At 29.8% G+C, this 22,258-nt stretch overlaps 1 protein-coding gene across 1 annotated transcript; it reads left to right on the forward strand.

The window, feature by feature from the left end:
- The first annotated feature begins 11,122 nt into the window (after nucleotides 1-11,122).
- On the forward strand, nucleotides 11,123-11,770 carry LOC111921172 (uncharacterized). The gene is made up of 2 exons (XM_023916742.1): nucleotides 11,123-11,359; nucleotides 11,480-11,770. The coding sequence occupies exons 1-2, from the start codon at nucleotides 11,123-11,125 to the stop codon at nucleotides 11,768-11,770; spliced, it is 528 nt and encodes a 175-aa protein (XP_023772510.1).
- The last annotated feature ends 10,488 nt before the right edge of the window (nucleotides 11,771-22,258 follow it).

Here is a 22,258-nt window from a genome sequence, read left to right on the forward strand (position 1 = left end):
CAAAGCTGGAAGTTTTTAGTTTTTTTGTATTCGGTGAAAGTTATAAAACATGCATATCTAATTCGTTTGAAGTCGGATTGACATATGGTTTTTTCCAACTTGTAGTTTACAGTTTTTACATGAGTTTAGACTATAATTTTGTCATTTTTAGTTTAATATCCAATGATTTACAGTCCTCCAAAGTCGGGATATCAAAACTGAAAATTTTCAACTTTTCAGCTTTTTTTTTGTACTTTGTATTATGTGAAGATGTTAACACATGCATATCTCATTCGTTTAAAGTCGGATTGACACGCGGTTTTTTTCTAGAGTGTATTTTAGAGTTTGTACATGATTTTAGAGTATAATTTTGTTAATTTTGGTTTCATATTCAATGAGTTACAGTCCCCCAAACTTGGGATATCAATATGAAATTTTCAAAGTTCAACGCACTAAGTAGTAAGTAATTAACAAAAAATTCTGGTTTTTCCGGGTTTTCGGGTTCTAAATCCACTTTATCTGGTTCCAGCCTACCCACTTTGATGTTTCCGGGTTTTCTGGTTCTAGACCCACTTTACCCGGTACCGTACCCGTAACCAAACTGGAACCGGTTGCTATAAACCGGGCCGGTTTCTGGTTCTATAAAATCCCATTAACCGGTTCTGGGTTTTCCAGGTCCGGGTCCATCCGGTCCGGGTTTGGACCCACTTTCATCCCTACAACCTACATCGTACCAGATTAGACTAGTAACATCTGGTAGATGGTTGCTTTCTACTTACATCTACATAAGGACTCACCCTAGGAATGGATTTGATTCATACCTAGACTAGTCCTACCTCAGCTTCTAACTTAAGGAAGTAGCTAGCCGCTGTTGCTATGCCGTGTTTGACGATTGTTGCTAGAATGAATAGCCAAATCAAGGGAATGAATCAAAGTTTTTTTTTCTAGGTATAAAAGAGGTTTCAGTTCTGATTTAGACTATGTACGAGGCATAGGATGGATAGGCACCAAAGACCAACAACAAAAGAATAACCTAATTCTCTTAGTCAATGTAGGGGTTCAGATCTCATCATGCCTTTTTTTTGCATCATTTCACCAATCCTACTCACCTTCCTCCTTTTGCTCTTGCTTGCCACTCCATTAATTATTATCAAGCATAATTCGACAGAAGCTATTCGAAAACTATTGAACTTGCTCCAAAGTTTATGATTTGGCTATTGTGTGTCACTGATTACGGTTTACGATTGGATTGCTATCTTATCAAATGAATGCTATAGCCATTGAGGCTAGAAAAATCCATTAAAAAAGGAAGGGAATATTACAATTTTTTTTATAAAGAGGTACCCTTCATCAACAAAGCTTAATAAGAGATCCTTCTTACTGCTCTATCTAGAATGAAAATCTAAAGATAAAAATCAATGTTAGGCTGTGGGGCCACAAGGGTTGGGACCCCTGAGGAGAGGTTAACGAATGCTCTTCGAATTGGTCTATAGCCAATTAACCGACCAGGACACCCCCCCTTTCTGCCATATCTCTCACCACCTCAGACTAGCTATCCCTAGCCGAAAAATGTATAAATAGAGCAGTTGAGTGCCTTTCCTTCCCCTATCTTGGTTTGCCACCACCCGACTTAAAGGTAAGAAAGCCCGCCTCCTAAGAATGAAGGAATGGATTAATCACCTTTGGGGCTGGTGGATGGATCACCTTTCCTTAACATAGATGGTGGATGGGCTTCACTTAACAAACAAGAGAATGGGCCATACGGGTGCCTACATTATTAGTCTATTTGATTTACGGGAATATATATTTATTGAATAGAAAGAATGAAACCTGTACCAGCTTATCGCCAACCATGCTTCCTACCAACTCCGCCTATCCCAGACGGTCGGTCCTATTGATTTAGCACATTCATTTGAAACTCTCATTCATTTTTTTCTTTCACCACATTAATTTGAAACTCCCATGACTTTTCAGTTTCTTTCTAATAATGATTATAAGTTGGTTAATAAGATTAAATAAATATCAAACCTAAAGTGTAATCATATATAAACTAAATATCAATATTAAAAGAATATCTTGACTTCTACGTACAAAGTTATGGTTTTTTTTTATTATTTTTTTTAACTTTTTACGTATTATATTTAATTTATTAGTTTTAATATATTGTTTCATGTAAACCATTATCATTTTAAAGTTACAACTTTTGAACAATTTGTATAAAATATTTAAATTATAAATTTAAATATAACATTACATGACCAACTTAAATATAAATTTTAGTTTAATTAAAATAACCAAAATAATATTTTGTAAATAGTTAAAAGTGATAAATTGTAGTGTCTTTCTAATAATGATTATAATTTGGTTAATAAGATTAAATAAATATCAAACCTAAAGTATAATCATAAATAAACTAAATTTCAATATTAAAATAATATCTTTACTTCTACTTAGAAAGTTATGTCTTTAACTTTTAACTTATTATACTTAATTTATTAGATTTAATATGTTGTTGTATGCAAACCATTATCAATTTAAAGCTACAACTTTTGAACAATTTGGACAAAATACTTAAATTGTTAATTTAAATATAACATTATAGTGTCAAGTTAAATATAAAGTTCAGTTCCACTAAAAAAACTCAATGAATATTTTGTGAATTGTTAAAGTGATAAATTGTACTGCTAAATGCAAAAACTAAATTATAATATCAATTTAACTAAATATTTTCTAAAGATATTTGTATAATCGTTAAAAGTTTTCAAATAAGTAACTTAAAATAACTTACAATAACAATAGTTAAAAATAACTCTATATAAATGATTATATTGTTACGTTTAAAATAAAAAACAATGACTGATGTTTTAAATAATTATAATGATAGAAATTAAAATGTTAAGAAAATAAATTTTAAAAAATTAATTAACAATAACAAAAACTATAAATAACATTAAGCCATATATTATATTTAATTTTATTAATGAGTAACTCGCGGATAGAAGTCATTCAAACGATTGAGATTATACAGTTATAATAGATGTATATATTGTCATATATTTCAAAATAATCAATATATTATATCAACTTAGTATACGACTTATTATATCAAATTTAACAACAAAATTATTATTATATTTAAAAAAACATATAATTGTAAAGATTTCTACTATATAAGTGTTTCTGCGCAATGCACGAGCATAAACATTTGTCTAGTATATTATAAATGAAGCATTGTTTCTTTCACCACATTCATTTGGAACTCCCAACTCTTCATATTTCCATATAATATACTTAATTTATTAACATAAATATGTTTTTAGTTGTAAACATTAACATAAATGGAAGACTTTTTGACTTATCAATATGATATATACTTAATTTGTTAACTTCAATATATTGTTAAATAAATAACCTATATTAATACTATCTCTGTGCCAAATTGATAGTCCACTTTTGATTTTTGAAGTCTTTTCTCTTTAACGTTGACCTTATATATTTTTGTTTTTGATAGATAATAATTGATGCAAAGTATATGAATGAATTGTATTTTAAATGTTTTTTTATTTTTATAAGTTTTATCAAGTAGTATGTAACACAAATAAAAATATTTAAGGTCAAAGTTGAAGAAAAAAACTTCAAAAGTCAAAAGTGGACTATCATTTTGGGACGGAGGGAGTATATCAAATAAGCTTAAAAATTTAGTATAAAATTTAAAACCTAAAGTAAAATATCAAATACTGTTTTTTTATTTTAAATTTAATATATATTTTTAATAGTTAAAAGGAAAATATTAAATATAATAAATATAAAAGAACCTAATTCTATGAATCGAATTAACTAAAAGGTATCTGAAAACTATATTTTATAATAACTAAAATTCAATTCAATAGTTTTCAAATTAATTTATAATAATAATAGTTAAAAATAATAGAAACTTAGAAATTAAATTATGTTAGATTACAAACAGTTGTTGATAATTTAAATAATCATCATGATGAAATTAAAACTCCATCAAATTTTTTTAAATTAATATATCATAACAGTAGTAAATTAAAATACTTGACAAATATAACTAATGTTATACACACATAAAATAAGAGTATAGACCATTAAATGATTTGATTTTAATAAGCGTTATTTTATCTATTGTACAAATTAATTATAACTAGTGGGTGAGCCCATGGTGAACCACGGGTCACCCGTGTGGCTGTTCTTGCATGCTTATCGAATCCAATATTATTGAAATGAATCTTTTTTCTATTTATAAAGGATGATGATGAGAAAAAATGAAAAAATGAAGCCCAAAACAGAATTACAAATCGGTAGACGAAAAAGGGACAATAAGAATGTCAAAATGGTCAAAAGGACTGACAGTGAGAAATATTAAGACACGTGTGACCAATCTGTAATGAAAAATAAGTAGTAAGACAAAAAAAGGGACAAAAGGAAGGCAAAAATGGTAAAGTGACTTAATGTGAGAAATATTAAAAGACATGTGGTCAATCTCTAATTACAAAAACCTAGGGACCAGAATTTTCAAACTATACAAAGTATTGTGGCAAAATCTTGAAACATCCAAAATGCACTACTTCTAATGACCATGACTATTAATATATTTCAATGTTTATTTGTTTTTTATTCCCTCAGAATATCAAAGATGGGGGGACCTAAAGTGGCAAATTCTTAAACCGTTTATGGCTAAGTTGTGAATCATCAAAAAGGCACTATTCCTAAGTTTCATGAGAATTAATATAGTATATAAATTTTATATAAACTAAATATAATAATAATTATTTTATAGTTATAAATGACTTAAAATTTTCAATAACATAGGATTACCAAAAGTTTTAACTTTTCAAATTTTTTCTAATAACGATTTATAAGTTTGTTAATAAGGTTAAATAAATATCAAACCAATCATATACAAACTAAATTTTAATATTAAAAGAGTATCTTTACTTCTACTTATAAAATTATGTTTTTAATTTTTAACATATTATACTTAATATATTAGTTTTAATATGTTGTTTTTATGTAAACCATTATCATTTTAAAGCTACAACTTTTAACCAATTTGTATAAAATACGTAAATTGTTAATTTCAATATAAAATTATAGGGTCAACTTAAATATAAAATTTAGTTCAACTTAAACAACCCAAAGAATATATTGTAAATAGTAAAAAGTGATAAATTGTAGTATCTTTCTAATAATGATTATAAGTTGGTTAATAAGGTTAAATAAATATCAAACCTAAAGTGTAGTCATAAAAAAACTAAATTTTAATATTAAAATAATATATGTACTTCTACTTATAAAGTTATGTCTTTAACTTTTAACATATGATACTTAATTTATTACATTTAATATATTGTTATATGTAAACCATTATCGGTTTAAAGCTACAACTTTTGATTAGTTTGGACAAAATATTTAAATTGTTAATTTAAATATAACATTACAGGGTTAACTTAAATATAAATTTCAGTTCCACTTAAAAACCCAAAGAATATTTTGTAAATAGTTAAAAGTTATAAATTGTAGTGCTAAATGCAAAAACTAAATTGTAATTTCAATTTAACTAAAATATTTTCTAAAGATAGTTTTATAATCGTTAAAAGTTTCAAATAAGTAGCTTAAAATAACTTACAATAACAATAATTATAAATAACTCTATATAAATGATTATATTGTTACCTCTAAAATAAATTAAAACAATGTTTGATGTTTTAAATAATAACAATGATAGAAATTAAAACGCTTAGCAAATAAATTTTAAAAAATTAATTAACAATAACAACAACTATAAATAACATTAAAATATATATTATATTTAATTTTATTCATGAATAATCCGCAGGTAGATGTTATTCAAACAATTGAAATTATGTAATTTTAATAGATGTATATATTATCATATAATTCAAAATAATCAATATATCATATCAACTTATTATACGAATTATTATATCAAATTTAACAACAACGTTATTGTTATATTTAAAAAACATATATTTGTAAAGATTTCAACTATATACGTGTTTCTGCACAACGCACAGACATTTGCCTAGTATATATATATATATATATATATATATATATATATATATATATATATATATATATATATATATATATATATATATATATATATATATATATATATATTACTACGAAGTAGAGTCCACACACTTTCTAGTTGCTATCTATCAAAATGATTTAGAAACAATTCCCTGATATTACATATCCATGTAACAGTTTTTAGTTTATATACAATTGTTGAAATTTTTAAGAAATTATGTAGTTTTTGTTTAATTTTTCAAAACTTTTGATCCATAAATAGTACCAAGTATTTGAAAATTTGAACTTTGTATTAGTTTATTTGATGCTTCTAGTTTTGCAAGCAATTTGAGTAGACTTTATCGGAGGTGAATTTTTAAAATTAAAAATGTTTGCATTTATTCAAACTTATATAATAATAAATTAAATTTTAAACTATTTAATAAAAATAAACCTAAACAGAAAACATTATAATCTAACGAGTTATTTTAATATAAACAAATTAATCACTTATTAAATAAATTATAATATTATTAATTACAAAGAAGTTTAAATTTAGTAATAGAAAAACTGAAGTATAAAACTTGGTTTTACTTGATTAAAACTTGGACTGGGCTCCATTTATACAAGATTGGCGATTTATTAAGGCGTATTTTGGGCTATTTCAAATCATATGATAAACGAATACTATGGGGATTTTAGCTATAATTGAACCTTTGAATCCTAGATGTTTCTTTGCTTTTAAAAGAATTGATTACGTGAAAAATATACAATTTTTTTTGAACCGGAAACTAACCTAGTCCTCAACACAACCAATGTCTTCTAACAAGACTTGAACTCATAAGCTCTCATTTGAAAGAGTCACTTCTTACTACCGTTAGACCAAATACTCTTTGGTTAATATCTTTTTTCTCACACTTATACGAAGGTGATTATTTTATTATAAGATTAATCACGTGAACAATATCATTGTTAATCAAATATTTTATCACATAAATGAGTTTTACTACACTTGTCACATCATACTTCTAATCGTCGAAACATACAAGCTCCATAATATATAACAAAACATATCGAATACATTAATACTTAGAAATATTGTTTTTTGGTAATATTATTTTATGGAACAAGTTTGTTGTCAAAAACAAAAGTGTGATATGGCTGTCACTGCAGAACATGCAGACAATGACATACTGATTCCAAAGGCTAAGAATATTATGTTGCCATTTTTGAAATATTAAGGATGTATTTAGATCCAGAAAAATAGTTTTTGTTTTTCACCTTCAGTTTTCAGAAAAAATGAAATAAATTTTTATTTTCAGCTTTCTAAAAATTAGAAGACATGTTTAGTTAAACTTATTTACTTTTCATTTTTCATTTTAGGAAATTAGAAAATATGTTTAGATACATATCTTTCTATTGGTTTTCATTTTTTGAAAATGATGGTGTTAGTAGGGTGGATGGGTGTGGGTGGCTGCTGGTGAATGTGGTGGTAGGGTGGTGGTGGTGGTATCAACGATGACAACAATGGTGATGTTAGTGGCGTCGGTAGAGTGGTAGTGGTGATCAGGTGGTGGCGGTAGCATTGATGGTTGTGGCGATAGCGGTGGTGGTATCAACGATGGCAACAGTGGTGATGTTAGTGGCAGCGGTAGGGTGGTGGTGTTGGTAGCGGTGGTATGGGTGACAAGGTGGTGGCTGTAGCATTGTTGGTGGTGGCGATAGCGGTTGTGGTCAATCCTGTCTCAGAGGATGGACGATAGGGATGACCGTCCATTACCCATCTTCTAAAAGGCCCAAACATTTTATGGACTTTATTAATGATATGTTAGACAAGATTAATCTTAAGATATCAATAAAAAAAATTTCATCTCAAAAAGATAGAAAAAGTATTTTCTTTCTTTAAATAAATATATATTTTTGTAATTGAAAATGTTATATTTAGAAAGCTAGTTTAAATAATTTTCTTTGGATTATTGAGTTGTTATAAAAAGGGAAGTGATTTGTACACAATAGTTTTTAGCCATACATAACAATTCATGCAATATATAGTGGTAAAATACAACATTTTAAAGCACCAATTGTTGTGTATGGAAAAAAATTATTGTGTACAGATCAACTCCCTTAAAAAAAGTTAATGAAATTTGCTTATTTTAAGGATCTTTTTTCTTCTCTCGTTATGAGCCCAAAATATGATTGGAACGTCCCTGGTGGTGGTGGCGATAGAGTGGTGGTGGTTGTGCTGGAAATATGCATATAAGCACATCGTTTCAAAACCAAAACCACAAATATTAATGAAATGTAGTCACTAAGAAGAATCAATGCTAAAAGAAATATTTGATACTTTTCTTTGGAAATATGCATATATATATATACACATCTAAATATGCATGCATTCATATTTTTGGATTGCACGAGTACCGTAGTAATATTGATAATCAACAAATATATGCACTGCAGATGTATGGATATACGTAGCGAACACAATTATATATATATATATATATATATATATATATATATATATATATATATATATATACACACACACACACACACTAGATGTGTGCCCGCATAAAGCAGCGACTATAAATAACTCTTTGGATGAATAGTTTCTTAGGGAGAAATAATTATTAGATTTTATTATTAGTTATTATAAAATAAAAAAAAAGGTTTGTGATGTCTAAGTAATTTTTTTAATGTATTTTTAGGGTTTCTTATTTTCCATAAAACCTAAACTTATATATATATATATATATATATATATATATATATATATATATATATATATATATATATATATATATAGAGAGAGAGAGAGAGAGAGAGAGAGAGGGTTAAGTTATTTTGTTCTAACTATCTATTTTGTGCATGTAGGATTGATTCTGGACCAATCATTTTAGTTATTTTAAGAAAATAATTAATACATATTACATGTTGAAGATATAATGAGTATTAATTAAATCTTCAGCATTTAATATGCATTAATTACATTATTAAAATAACTAAAATGATTGGTCCAGAATCAATCCTACATGCACACAATAGATAGTAAAAACATTTGAACCTAACTCTCTCTCTCTCTCTCTCTCTCTATATATATATATATATATATATATATATATATATATATATATATATATATATATATATATAGTTTTGGTTTTCAAATATGCATAAATGCACATTTCGAAAAAAAATCGTCGATTTGTTTTAGTATCTTTGTTAGATGTTGCATTTTGTTAATATTGATAGTTTTGGTTTTGAAAAATAATGAATGAATTAGAAGCTTTCGGGTATTCATAAAATTTTAAGTTCTTAGAACTATATCGATAGTCATGCATGTGTTAATACAATATTGTATACATAATGTTTGTATTTTATACTAAATAAAACAAAGACTAAATAATAATAATCTTATCTTTATAGTAGAATTTTTTCATAATATATATAAGTTTTAATAATATTAATCAATATCAGTGTGAGAAGGGTTGTAAAGTTATAAGTTTAATATGTTAGTTTATAAAAAATGTTAAATTTGAAATTAGACACAAAGCTATTATATTTGTTTGTATTTAGTCAAATAATTTTGTTTAGTTTTAAAAGGCCAATAAACATGTTTTTATATAATTATTTTTTTAAACCCTTACAATAATATGCTAGCAGTTGAACACTAAAAAAACGTGACATGAGTTGTGTTCAAACCATGTCACATCTAAATATCGTTAATATTATACCTATGATTTTTAATGTGAACCTCGAGACACATTAATGTGCATTTTGATTGTACGATTTACTGCTTTTTATGACTTTAGACTTTTTTTTTCTATCCAAACATTCAAATTTCTTACGATAATAGAGAAACAGAAATAAATTTGATGTTATTTCGCCTCAAATGAGTTCCAGCCATCATCAAAGTGATGTTTTGCCCCTATTTTTTCAGAACTATGGCTGCGAATTTGGGAATACTTGATGCTTTTCCTAGCATATAGATTTTCAAATTTGAATTTTCATTACCGACAAACAGGCCTCGTCCTTATAGTGTGATTTATTTCAAAATCGTTCAAGACAAAAGTAACATTTGACTCCCATGCCCCTCAGGCTACCCGGAGTGGAGGGACCTCCACGCGTGAAATGCTTACGTGGAGGCTCTCTCCACGCGTGAACACCGCCTCTGGTTTTAGTGGGTTGGTGGTGGCGTGGCTCCCAGGATGGACGAAGACGCGTACATTGATTGGTTCTTTAATTTTGACCGTTGGCTGGATTATTAAATAAAAAAAAACTTTTTTCCTTTAATTTCCTTTCTCTATCTATATATACATCCACTTATACATAATTTATTTAAAACAATCATAATAATTCTCTCAAATCAAACATACAAATTCAACAAAAAATGGATAGTGGTTCGATGATGATTTGGTGTTGCACACACTATTGTCTGCGATTCAATACGTGATTCGTCAAAGAGGCGAAACTTCACACTGCGAGAAGAAACATAGAAAATATATCATTCGGGATCGAGAGGTGGCACATAAACTTTTGGTACGTGATTATTTTTCCCCTGATAGTCTTTATGACCTATCAAAATTCGAAGACTGTTTTCGTATCAGTAGAAATTTATTTTTTCGTATAGATTCAGATTTGGAACATAATTATGAGTTTTTTCCAATTACAATGGGATGCTAGAGGTAAACGTGGTTGTACCACAATACAAAAATGTACGGCCGCTCTTAGACAATTGAGATATGGTATAACCGTAGACGCATCAGATGAGTATATGAAAATGTCTGAGAGGACGGGTCAAGATTGTACATATCTTTTCTGTGAGTATGTTATAGAGCTTTACCGTGACATATACTTGCGACATCCGATTAAAAGTGATGTCGAACAGTTGTATGCCGCGCATGAAGCTAAACATGGTTTTCCAGGGATGCTTGGTAGTATTGATTGTACACATTGGGAGTAGGCAAATTGTCCAAATGCGTGGCGTGGTCAATTCACACGAGGAGATCATGGGGTCCCGACTGTTATACTGGAGGCGGTTGTCTCAAATGACCTATGGTTTTGGCATGCATTCTTTGGTATGGCGGGGTCAAACAATGACTTGAATGTGCTTCACGCATCTCCGTTATTTAACGATATTTTGCAGGATAAAACACCAGATATGTCATACGTTGTGAATGGAAATGAATACAAGTATGGATATTACCTAGGTGATGGGATATATCTAGAGTATGTTACATTTGTTAAGTCTTTTTCGTTTCCAGCTGATGAGAAACGAAAAATGTTCAAGTTAGCACAGGAATCTGCACGGAAGGACGTTGAAAGAGCGTTTGGAGTCCTAAAACAAAGGTGACACATAATCAAGCATCCAACACGAACATGGGATAGGGCAAAACTAACGACGGTGTTGACTGCCTGTGTGATTTTACAAAACTAGATAATAGAAGAAGAGGGCAGTGCTATTTGTTCATATACCGGGAACGATGTATTTAACCCACCTTCAGTAATACAAGTTGGCAGTCCGACATACTTCTCTAGGGTTTTGGAAATACAAAATTGTGAAACACATCACAATCTACGATACGATTTGACCGAGCACATATGGGGGAGACAACTCCAAGGGGGAAATGACGATGGAGACGAAGAGGATGAGGGCGATGATTACGACGAGAATGCAGACGGTGACGACGAGACGGATGAGGATGATGAGAATGATGACGATGAGTAGTATTTTTCTGCGGTTTTTATGTTTTATTTTTTAAATTAAGTAGTGTAATATTTGATTTGTTAGGTTTTATGTGTGTTTTAGTAATTTTAGGTTTTAAATTGCTATGTTTTTAATTAATGAAATGTTTTTTTTTGTGTGTTTTCAAAAAATTTATTTATCTTATAAATTATGTTTTTTTTATTTCATATAGTGTTACAAAAAATAAAAAAAGTTACCTATTTTATAAATTATGTTGTTTATTTAACATAATGTTAAAAAATAAAAAATAATAAAAAGTGAATGTTGTTAGTGGTGACCATTTCCTATATGAAGTGGGTTGGTGGTGAAGATGACGTGACACAGTGATGACCACTCCATATAACCTCAACCTTTAGAATTTATGATTGTATTGAACAAATAGCCTCACACCCCCAGTTAGTGATGAACACTCCATATAACCTCAATCTTTAGAATTTATGATTGTATCGAACAAATACCCTCATACCCCTAGTGCATTGATCATGTGGTCCCTTTCATTGCATTGCATGTTGACTATCATAATCCGTGTGAGCTTAGTATTCTCTATTTATAATTTAACTTCCACGTGGTGGCAAAATAATACCTTGGTATAAATATGATAATGAACTTTCTACTTTTGTTTATATTAACTCACTGAACTCTTCTTTTTTCTTTTTTCTTTTTTGTGATTGATTGATTGATTTTTGAGTTATTTGAAAGTGTTCATATTTTTACTTTTATGATCCGTCGTAACCGGTTTCAAATAATTAATAGGTAAATGAAGCACGAAAAAAAAAATTAATGACTAAACAATAACAAAGTTGAAAGTTTATTATCTTTTCAAGTCTTCATCCATTTTTGTAATCATCATTTAATTTATTTTACCAATTGGTAGCAATTACTTAGATTAATAATTTTATTTAAGTCATTATGATTTGTTTTGTATTGTGTTTGTAAGAAGTATTACATAATAGATTTTGTATTGTGTTTGTAAGAAGTATTATAAAATAGAATACATACAATGTAACCATGTTTTAGTTTATGGATTTAATCATATTCCATGATATAAACGTTTAACTAGAATTTTTATTCATTTATAAGTGAAATGCTAACCCACAAAGAAGAAATAATCAGTAGACTTTTACAAAGACAAAAAGACACATATATTAGCAATAAAACGAAAAATAAGATCGAAAATCAAAAGGACCATTGTGATAAGGTACATATATAACCAACATACAAATAGAAAAGGTAGATGCAAGTAATAAGTAAGAAGAAAAGTATCGAATAAACAAGTTAAAAGTAAAAAAAAAAAGTGAAAACTAGACGAAATGCATAAACAAAGTAAAGGAAGCTGACACCTAGACTACTCATGTACTACTTCACGACCATGATCTTATGCATCCACACTCTCTAATCAAAGCTCATGTCCTTGTAAAGGGAAAAATTTCATTCAAATATAACACTACATTATCTTCACACTTCTTTATCTTATGTTCTCTCTTCCTCAGACGATCTATAACAACCGTTTCCACCCTATAAACTGATAACTGCCACCTATTTCCTAGGTACATGTCTGAAACCACCACCATCTTTTTTCTTGCAGTTTCTATGTGATTGGAGTTGCTTCTACTGCATTTCTAAGTGTTTTTTTGGTAACTTATACAATAATTGTATATCATACGATTACTACAACATCCTCACCTTTATGACCTCTATATTTTGCTTTTGTTCATTCTTAATAAAATTTAGAAGCATTTATGGAATAATGACTTGAAAGGGTAACAAACTTTCAAATTTGTTCATATTTAATCATTGAATTTTTTTGTACTTGATTTACCCCTAACTTATTTGAAATATTTCACATTTTACCCTTATGACCAATTGGTAAAGTGTAAACAATTTCAAATAATTCAGAGGTAAATTAAGCTTGAAAAGACTTTTTAATGACTAAATGTTTCAAATAATTCAGAGGTAAATTAAGCTTGAAAAGACTTTTTAATGACTAAATGTGAACAAAGTTGAAATTGTTCACAATTTGATCAACCTGCATATCACGATATTATGAATTAACCTTAAAACAATGATGTTGTTAGTATTTCTTCCAAAAACAAAACAATGCATGAAGTATGTTTGATTGTATTTGATATTTTCTTGCTAATTATGAAATCGGATGTTTACTTAATTGCATTATAACAATTTTTTTTAATATGATGATGTTGAGGTATATTTATATTGTGCTTTATTAATTAGTGTATGTAATTGTACATGATTAATATTTCTGAAAATATTCAAGCACAAAATATGGTTTTATACATGTTGCTAATGTAGAATGTATGACGCCAATATATATTACACAACTATATCATTAATCAGATAATTAATAACATTTTATTAATTTTTGCTAATGTAATTGTAAATGGTGCAAATCCTTATAGTTGTAGTTATGAGGTTTATCATAACAAATTTGTTATCTATGTTGATATAAAGGTATTTATATTTTCAACATGATGGTTTATTTATTTTTAAATAAGTGATAAGTTTTTAAGAAAAGCCTTTGTAAATATATTTTCAATTGGCATCCTTTGATAAATTTCCTTTAATTCGTGGCATGACTTTTAAATTAACAGAGAAAGCCTTTGTAAATAAATGTGCAGATGGAGGAAACCTTAACGTAAAATTTTGAAAAAAGAGTGGTATGTATGAAATGTCATCACTTTATATATGCTTATATAATGTGGTTGATGTTAGTGTGTTAATATTAATGTTATTGGTATTTACTATGTGCATACTTTAATGATATAATTTCGAGGTTGGAATGACGTTATTGAATGAGGCAGGAAATGTGGGTCATTTTGATTCAAATTATGTTCTTGGGATGGTAATAATCTTCCAAGGACATCCGCATTGCAATCAAGGTATGTATATTCAAAAAAACTTTTTTGTTTGAATAAAGTATCCCTTTAATTGCTAATGCAAACTTTTTATATTATACTCATTGGTATTTTACTTATCATGTGTAATTGTAGGTTTGGACATAATCATAATTTTCGGATGATGACACCATATGATAAATAAATTATTGAATGTGCAATCAATATAATCAATTTTTGAAAAATATATGGGTTAAATACTAGCCTTCACAAGAGCAATTCATTATGGAATTAATGTGATGAAGAAAGCCATACCACAGAAACGAGTGATTGATGTCAGTGTCGAGTATGATTAAGAAATGTGGTTGGCTAAAAAGACATCCTATTTTACCATTTAGACAACCCTAATTAATGTTTGAAATATTTTTATTGGTTGAAATTGCATTGATTTCCGAAAAAGATGCTAATAAGACACCCCTTAGATACCCTATAATCATTTCTATAAAAAGTCAACCTATAATCATTTCTATTAAATGTGATTAATATGTAAATAACATGTGAATCATATGTGAATTACATGTGATTTACGTGTGAATCACATGTAATTCATATGTGAACTACATGTTATTTACACGCAATTCATATGTGATTCACTTGTGATTTACATGTAATTAATATGTGATTCACTTGTGATTTACAGGTGAATCATATGTGAATTATATGTGATTTACATGTAAATCACATGTAATTCATATGTGATATTTACATGTGAGTCACATGTAATTCATATGTGATTCACTTATGATTTACATGTGGTTTACATGTAATTCAAATGTGATTTACATGTGAATCACATGTAATTCATTTATGATTCACTTGTGATTTATATGTTATTCATATGTGATTCCCTTGTGATTTACATGTGAATCACATGTAATTCATTTGTGATTTACATGTAATTCATATATGATTCATTTGTAATTTACATGTGAATCACATATGAATTACATGTGATTCACATGTAATTCACATGTAAATCACAAATGAATTGCATAAGAATTACATCTAATTCACATGTAAATCAGGTGGAACAAGTGAAACTTGTTTACTATTTAATAACAATGAGATGCACAAATCAAGCAATGCATTATGTGGCAATATGCAAACACATGTAATTTTGAATCTTCAATCATGCATTAATCAAATTAATAAATCAACAATTAACAAGTACTTAGATTTTTTTAGTTGGTTAGGTTAATAAAAAAAAATAAGAATATCATACTATGAAATTTTAGATAACAAAAATGCAATAAAAGTCATATCGTATCGAATTGAGAGTTATTCTTGGTTTTATTGTTTTTTATAACATTAAAACAAAACCCTCAAAAGAATTCTTTTTGATCAATTTGAAAGTTAAAATTCACATGCTTACGTTGACAGACAAAACTCAAAATAAAAACCTCATTATTACCATAGTAGGATAACTTTGATTGAAGTAAATGGAACAATATCTCACTATTTGGCCTCTGTACAACATATGAACACAAATAGATATTTAAAATGAAACAAATATAGATTGGACATTATCTATATACTATTTATCAATCATATGGATAAAGTCCACTCTGTGCCATTAACACATCATTGGTATCATTCTTTTATGTAGTTACGTGGTGTTGAGTACTTACTTGTGCCATTCCTAAGATTTTAAGCATGTAGAAGCGGCAGGTGATGTGGATTTATTTTATCATTTGATTTTAATATGTATATATCTTAATAAAATGTGCAAAAAGTAGTTTGTAGATGATTGTACTTTCAATACTAAAAAACTGTTTCATTTTAGTTTTTTTTTTCTTTTTATATATGTACGATGGGTGCAATGTTTAAGATACAATGGAGGTATTTTTTTAAACGGGGAAAATATTGTTTTGAGAGATATATAGAGGTGACATCTGAAACCCCATCCAACCTAATTATACAAAATAGAAGCAAACAAACTTTTGCACAGTCTCCAAAGCCAGCTCATGATATTACGTACACCTTCAAACACTTCCCCAAGTGCAGCTAAAGTTATCTGTTAAATCAAATAATAACAAACATTTTTTCTTATTGAGACAATTGAAACTGAAAATTAATAAAAAATAAAAAAGTTTGATTGTTTGTTTTTTACTTTAGCAGCATAACAAGCTGCAACAAAAAGCTGAGCATCATCAATAGAAATACCACTTCGTTCTTGTAGCCTCCTTTTAATTTGATCTCAAGCACCAATAAAAGTCACACCATACACTGATGTCATTACTGTCTGCTTCACCAGCTTCCTGTCCAACTGGCATTCACATTAAGACTTTTTTTATTACCAATTTGTTTCAAAAAGTTGAATCAAATTAGTTGAGGAATGAAACAAATATGAATGTCATGGGGAGAGATAGTTTGAGAGGTATATAGAGGTGACATCTGAAACCCATCCAACCTATTTAGCGAAGTTGTCAATTCATCGAAAAGTTGGAGTGCACTAAGTATGCAACTTATCATAACAAATTACATTCAAATGAACCAGGGCAACGAAGTAGATTAAAATCAAACTAAGCATTATAGGGGCTCAAATCAAATTAATTAAACATAATCTACTATACATTTATGTTTTAGTAACATAAAATTCATTTGATTAATTGATATAGAAGCATGATATTAACGGAAGAGATCCTATACATGAAGATGTTGTACCATGGTGAAAACAATGGTAATTGAGATATGATATTCGAAATACATACTATCATCGAACATGTATGTGAGGCAGATCATTGTTTTCATCGACTCTGTTTTGTATCAGGTCAATAGAAACAAATCATACAACTTATGTTTTAGCATCTCTGCCATAGATAGTGGTCGTCGGTGTGACGAAGAAGATGATCGGCTTGGTTGGAACGTAGCAACTACAACCATGATCGACAATGGAAGGTCGTTTGGATATCTACCAGATTGATAGAGCAACCACAATGGAGTTCGATTTAGTCGCAGGGAGGGCCAGTTACTGGAGGGCAGAGGGAGGTATACGAGCAATAATCGACTTTCTATATATGTGCGATTTCGATCATCACTACTAGTCGATGTTGATCATCGGAAGATCGGAAGAGGTAGATGTGGTGGATTAAAGGAGGAGAGAGGCGATAGATGAATTGGAAGATATAGAGTGAAGAAGACATATGAGAAATAGAAACATTAATTTAGGGATTTTCAATTAATTAATTTAGTTTTGTTAGATTTTTTTGGAATATATTGTTAATACCATATTTACCCCTAAGGTTTAATGATAAAAACCTAAAATGCCATTAAGTTCATTTATAATTACAATTATGCCATCTTTGTTTTCGAGCATTAAATTTTCGATCTAGTGGTCCACCTTTAGTTCTCGGGTTCTCGGAAACTATGGGTTCTCAAATGATCCTTCCTCTTTCTCTCTCTCTCTCTCTCACTCTCTCTCTCTCTCTCTCTATATATATATATATATATATATATATATATAATGTATCTTACAATATGGTTTTATTGTCCTTATAATGATTGTCAATGTTAAGTGTTTTCTAAGACTTGTACAAACTTAATAATCATATGGATTAAGTTAATTTCTCTTATACATTACACGGAATTAGGTAATGCATATTTTGTTGTCACATACATTTATTAAATAAGGTGAATTTAATATGACATACTAAATGTCTCGTTTAAGAAAATATATATTTTTTCATCATTTAATCCAAATATGGTTGTTAAGTTAGTTGTGCATTGGAACTCTAATCTTATCATTAGTGTGATTAGATATGATAAGACTTCAAATAGGTTCATGTCTAAGAGTACAATTTCTATATATGCTCCTTCTTTTCAATCTATTTGAGTTATTTTATTCTTTTTCATCTAGTTTCTTCACATAATTCTCCAACTTCGACAAAAAAATGGCGGCAAATGGTCAAAAAGCGGATGATTCTAAGGACTTATGTTCATTTATCAGGTGTGACAACTCGAAATTTCTGTCTTGTACAAACCATTCACTTCAATCAAATCCAGACTTATTTCTACTAACTTTTAGCACTATTTAGAGTCTGTTTGAGCATTCTGAGCCTAGTTCACCAAAGGATTAAGTGTTTGGATGTGTTAACTAAAGTACCAAACCATCATACAAGCCATAAACCCTCAAATGAGGAGTTTACGGCCAAGACCCATGAGTTTACGACCGTAAACTCATGGTGTCCGTAAACTCCATCATATAAGTATGGAACTTGGCCACTTTTCTTCACTTTTCCCATTTCTTAGGCTTGGAATCCGATTTCTCTTCCAAGGATCATAAGGGTTTTGCTTCCAAACTTCAAAATTATAAGTGATTTCCTTCCTTTTTGAGATTATACTTCTCTTATCCATGAATCACCATTGATTTGATACATGGATTTCATCTTTGAGTCTAGATCTTCAAAGATTCTCAAGAACATCAAGAACACTTAGGTGTTTCGGGCTGAAAACACCCTCCTTTTGACTTCAAATCGTAAGTATCTACCTCCTATACTTGTTACCTAGTTAGGATATTTGATTAAGGCCTTGAAAACAAGCTTTCCCCAAGAACATAAGGTTTTTACGGCCAAGATCATCTCCCTTGGCTGTAAACCCAAATTGTTGGTACATAAGGACCATAACTTCTTCCTAAGTCTTAGACATGAGATTAGATCACTTCCTTCATGATTGTAAGACCTTAACACACGAAACCCGACACGAAATAAACGAGTGTGGGTAAGATATTTCAACCTGTTTAAATAAACGGTTTGACACCACACGACACGAAAATTAAATGGGTAAGGTTAGGGTTGAGAATTTCAACTCGAATATGACTCAAAAATCACCCGTTTATTTATATGCAAGTATTTGAAATTATTTAAATAAACTAGAGAGATACAAAATCAAAACCATAAGTAAAAGAAAGCCTTCAAATTGAATTGTTTTGTAATGTTGAAATGACTTAGCCATCTAGATCAAGACTTCATTTCAATTTTTCCATTCTCTCCCAAACTACCCAGCCTCTTTCACCACTCTCGCATCCTCATGACCTTTGTCATCTGCCTCCCTAACTCTTATTCTTTTAATTTGTCATCTGAACTTGCTATGACTTCATCTATTCTGCCTCCAAACTATTAGATTTTCCTTTTTGCCTACCTAACTCCTTCTCTTGCAACATGCTCAATCTTTTAACCTCACATGACACGACATATTTCGAGGTATAGCCCTAACCTGAAACCCGACACGAAAATAAACGAGTTGAAATGACACAACATGACACATTAATTAAATGGTTCGGGTTAGGGTCAAGTACTTTCAACCCGTTTAGTGTTTCGACACGACACGAACCCGACACGACACAACACGATTGCCACCTCTAACCCTATGTGTTATAAATGTTGGATAAGGTGTCTAAGTCCATAACTATTTCGGGTCAGTACTTGACCCGACCCGGCATGGTCCATTTGGGTTGCATGGCACCATGCAATTGGATAGACTAAATGAGAGGAATAACACTTGGAGATTATTAATATATTATAAGTTCTAATATATTAATAATATTATTTGATTAGTTTGATCAAAGAATTAATTTGGAATTAATTAAGTGATCAAAAGTTAACTAACAAAATATATGGGTTGATTATGTAAATCATTCATATCTTGTATAGTGGGCTAAGAGGCTCCATGGATTATCAAGTTGGATTCTACCCATAGGATGCTCCATGGATGCTCCATGGGAGTTACAAACTCATGGGTCATGGAAATGAAGAGTCATGACACATTAAGGTTTACATGGTGTAACCCTAAATGTGTCAACACTATATAAGAATCCCATTCTCCACAAAATCGGCTACACATAAGAAACTAGAGGGCTAGGCCGATTTCAAGAAGTGTGTATTCTCTCAAAGTCTTTCCAAGAGCATTTGGTGTTGTGTGAAGCATTTGAGGCATTACACTTGGGGTGCTAGGCTCACAAGGTTTCAAGGAACATAAGCAACAACAAGGTAAGTTATTTTATCTTTCATTCAAGTTAGAAATTGTTCCCCATGTATGCTAGATAGGAATATAACCTTGGAATTCAACTTTGCATGATAATTAGACAAACATAGATCCAAGGTTATTAGGGTTGCATGTACACTTAGGAAGTGTTAGAATGCTCAAAACCCATCAGTGGTATCAGAGCCTAGGCTTGTTTGTTTGTTATTTGTGCTTAAAAGTTGAAAAAAGTCGAAAAACTTGTTGTCTGCCTGATGAACTCGCCGAGTCCATGGGGAGACTCGCCGAGTTCACTTGTATCTTCAACCTACTCGCCGAGTAGGTTCATGCACTCGGCGAGTAGGACCCACAAAGTGCAGATTTTCGACTTTAGTTGCTGGAAATGGACTAGAAACATTACCCTAAACTGTTTTGGTACTTGAAAACTTGTTTTAGATGGTGTAATGTCTTTGCTAATCCATTTACAACAACTAGTTATCAAAATTACAAAGTTTTAAGTGTAGTTTTGATTCATGAAAGTGTTCATATTCATGTTCTTGATCTTATGATGTTTAGATGATCATAGGAATTATTTGTAACCTATGTGGCAGTTTAATTCTTGATCATAATGTGTTTTAATGGAGTCCATAACTTGTCCTCAAGTTATGGAAAACCAAAAGTCACTTGAGTTAAAACCATTAAAAGAACACAAGAGTTAGAAAAATGAAGAGTCTTCATTTTATTACTCTAATAAACTCATAAGTTACAAGAAATGAAAAGTTTTGAAAGTTTACAAAACTTGCCCTCAAGTTTTGGAACAAGTAAAGTCATGTTAAAAACTTTAGTTCCAACCCTTAGAATTTTAAAAGTTAAAATTCAACCCTTATACTTATATTATTATGATTTAATAATTATATATATATATATATATATATATATATATATATATATATATATATATGTATGTATGTATGTATGTATAAGAACAAAGTCGTCTTACCGCTAGTACGCCTCATTCACGAAGCCGGTCTATAAGGTGGGTATAAGGTTGTTGCCTATAAAATGGCAACTTAATGGGTGTCCACTCTCACCCACTGCTTGCTTGACCGGTGGAGGGTCGTTAGCCGAACGGGTAAGACAAGGACTTATAAATTCTCATTAAAAGTATGATGAATATTATAAAGTAACTAAATGTTTTATTAAATTCCCAATCTTAGTTACTTTAGGAAAAATGTGAATAAGGTGCTAATCCATGAAATTACACTTTACACTTTGTTTAAGTCGTTGGTGGAGCGTGTGTGGTTAACCGACACACTAACTTGGAGTTAACAAGGTAGGTAAAGGGTGACTTAAGGTTTATTATAGTATCGGTGGAGCGTGTGGGGTTTACCGGCACATCGATTGAGTGATAAACTTTAAGGGTACCAAGTGATTTGCATGGTTACTTCACACCTCGTTTTGTGATCCTCGGTATCCCAGTCACAAAACTTGGAGGGCACACTCGAGATTGAAACATGCCTTTAAAAAGTTCATTGAATCTCAAAGAATCTAGGAATTTCTAAGAACCAATCAGAAACCTAATATTTAATATTTCGGTTTTCGT

The sequence above is a fragment of the Lactuca sativa genome, chromosome 8 (genome assembly GCF_002870075.4).
Source record: "Lactuca sativa cultivar Salinas chromosome 8, Lsat_Salinas_v11, whole genome shotgun sequence".
In the NCBI taxonomy this organism is placed as follows: Eukaryota; Viridiplantae; Streptophyta; class Magnoliopsida; order Asterales; family Asteraceae; genus Lactuca; species Lactuca sativa.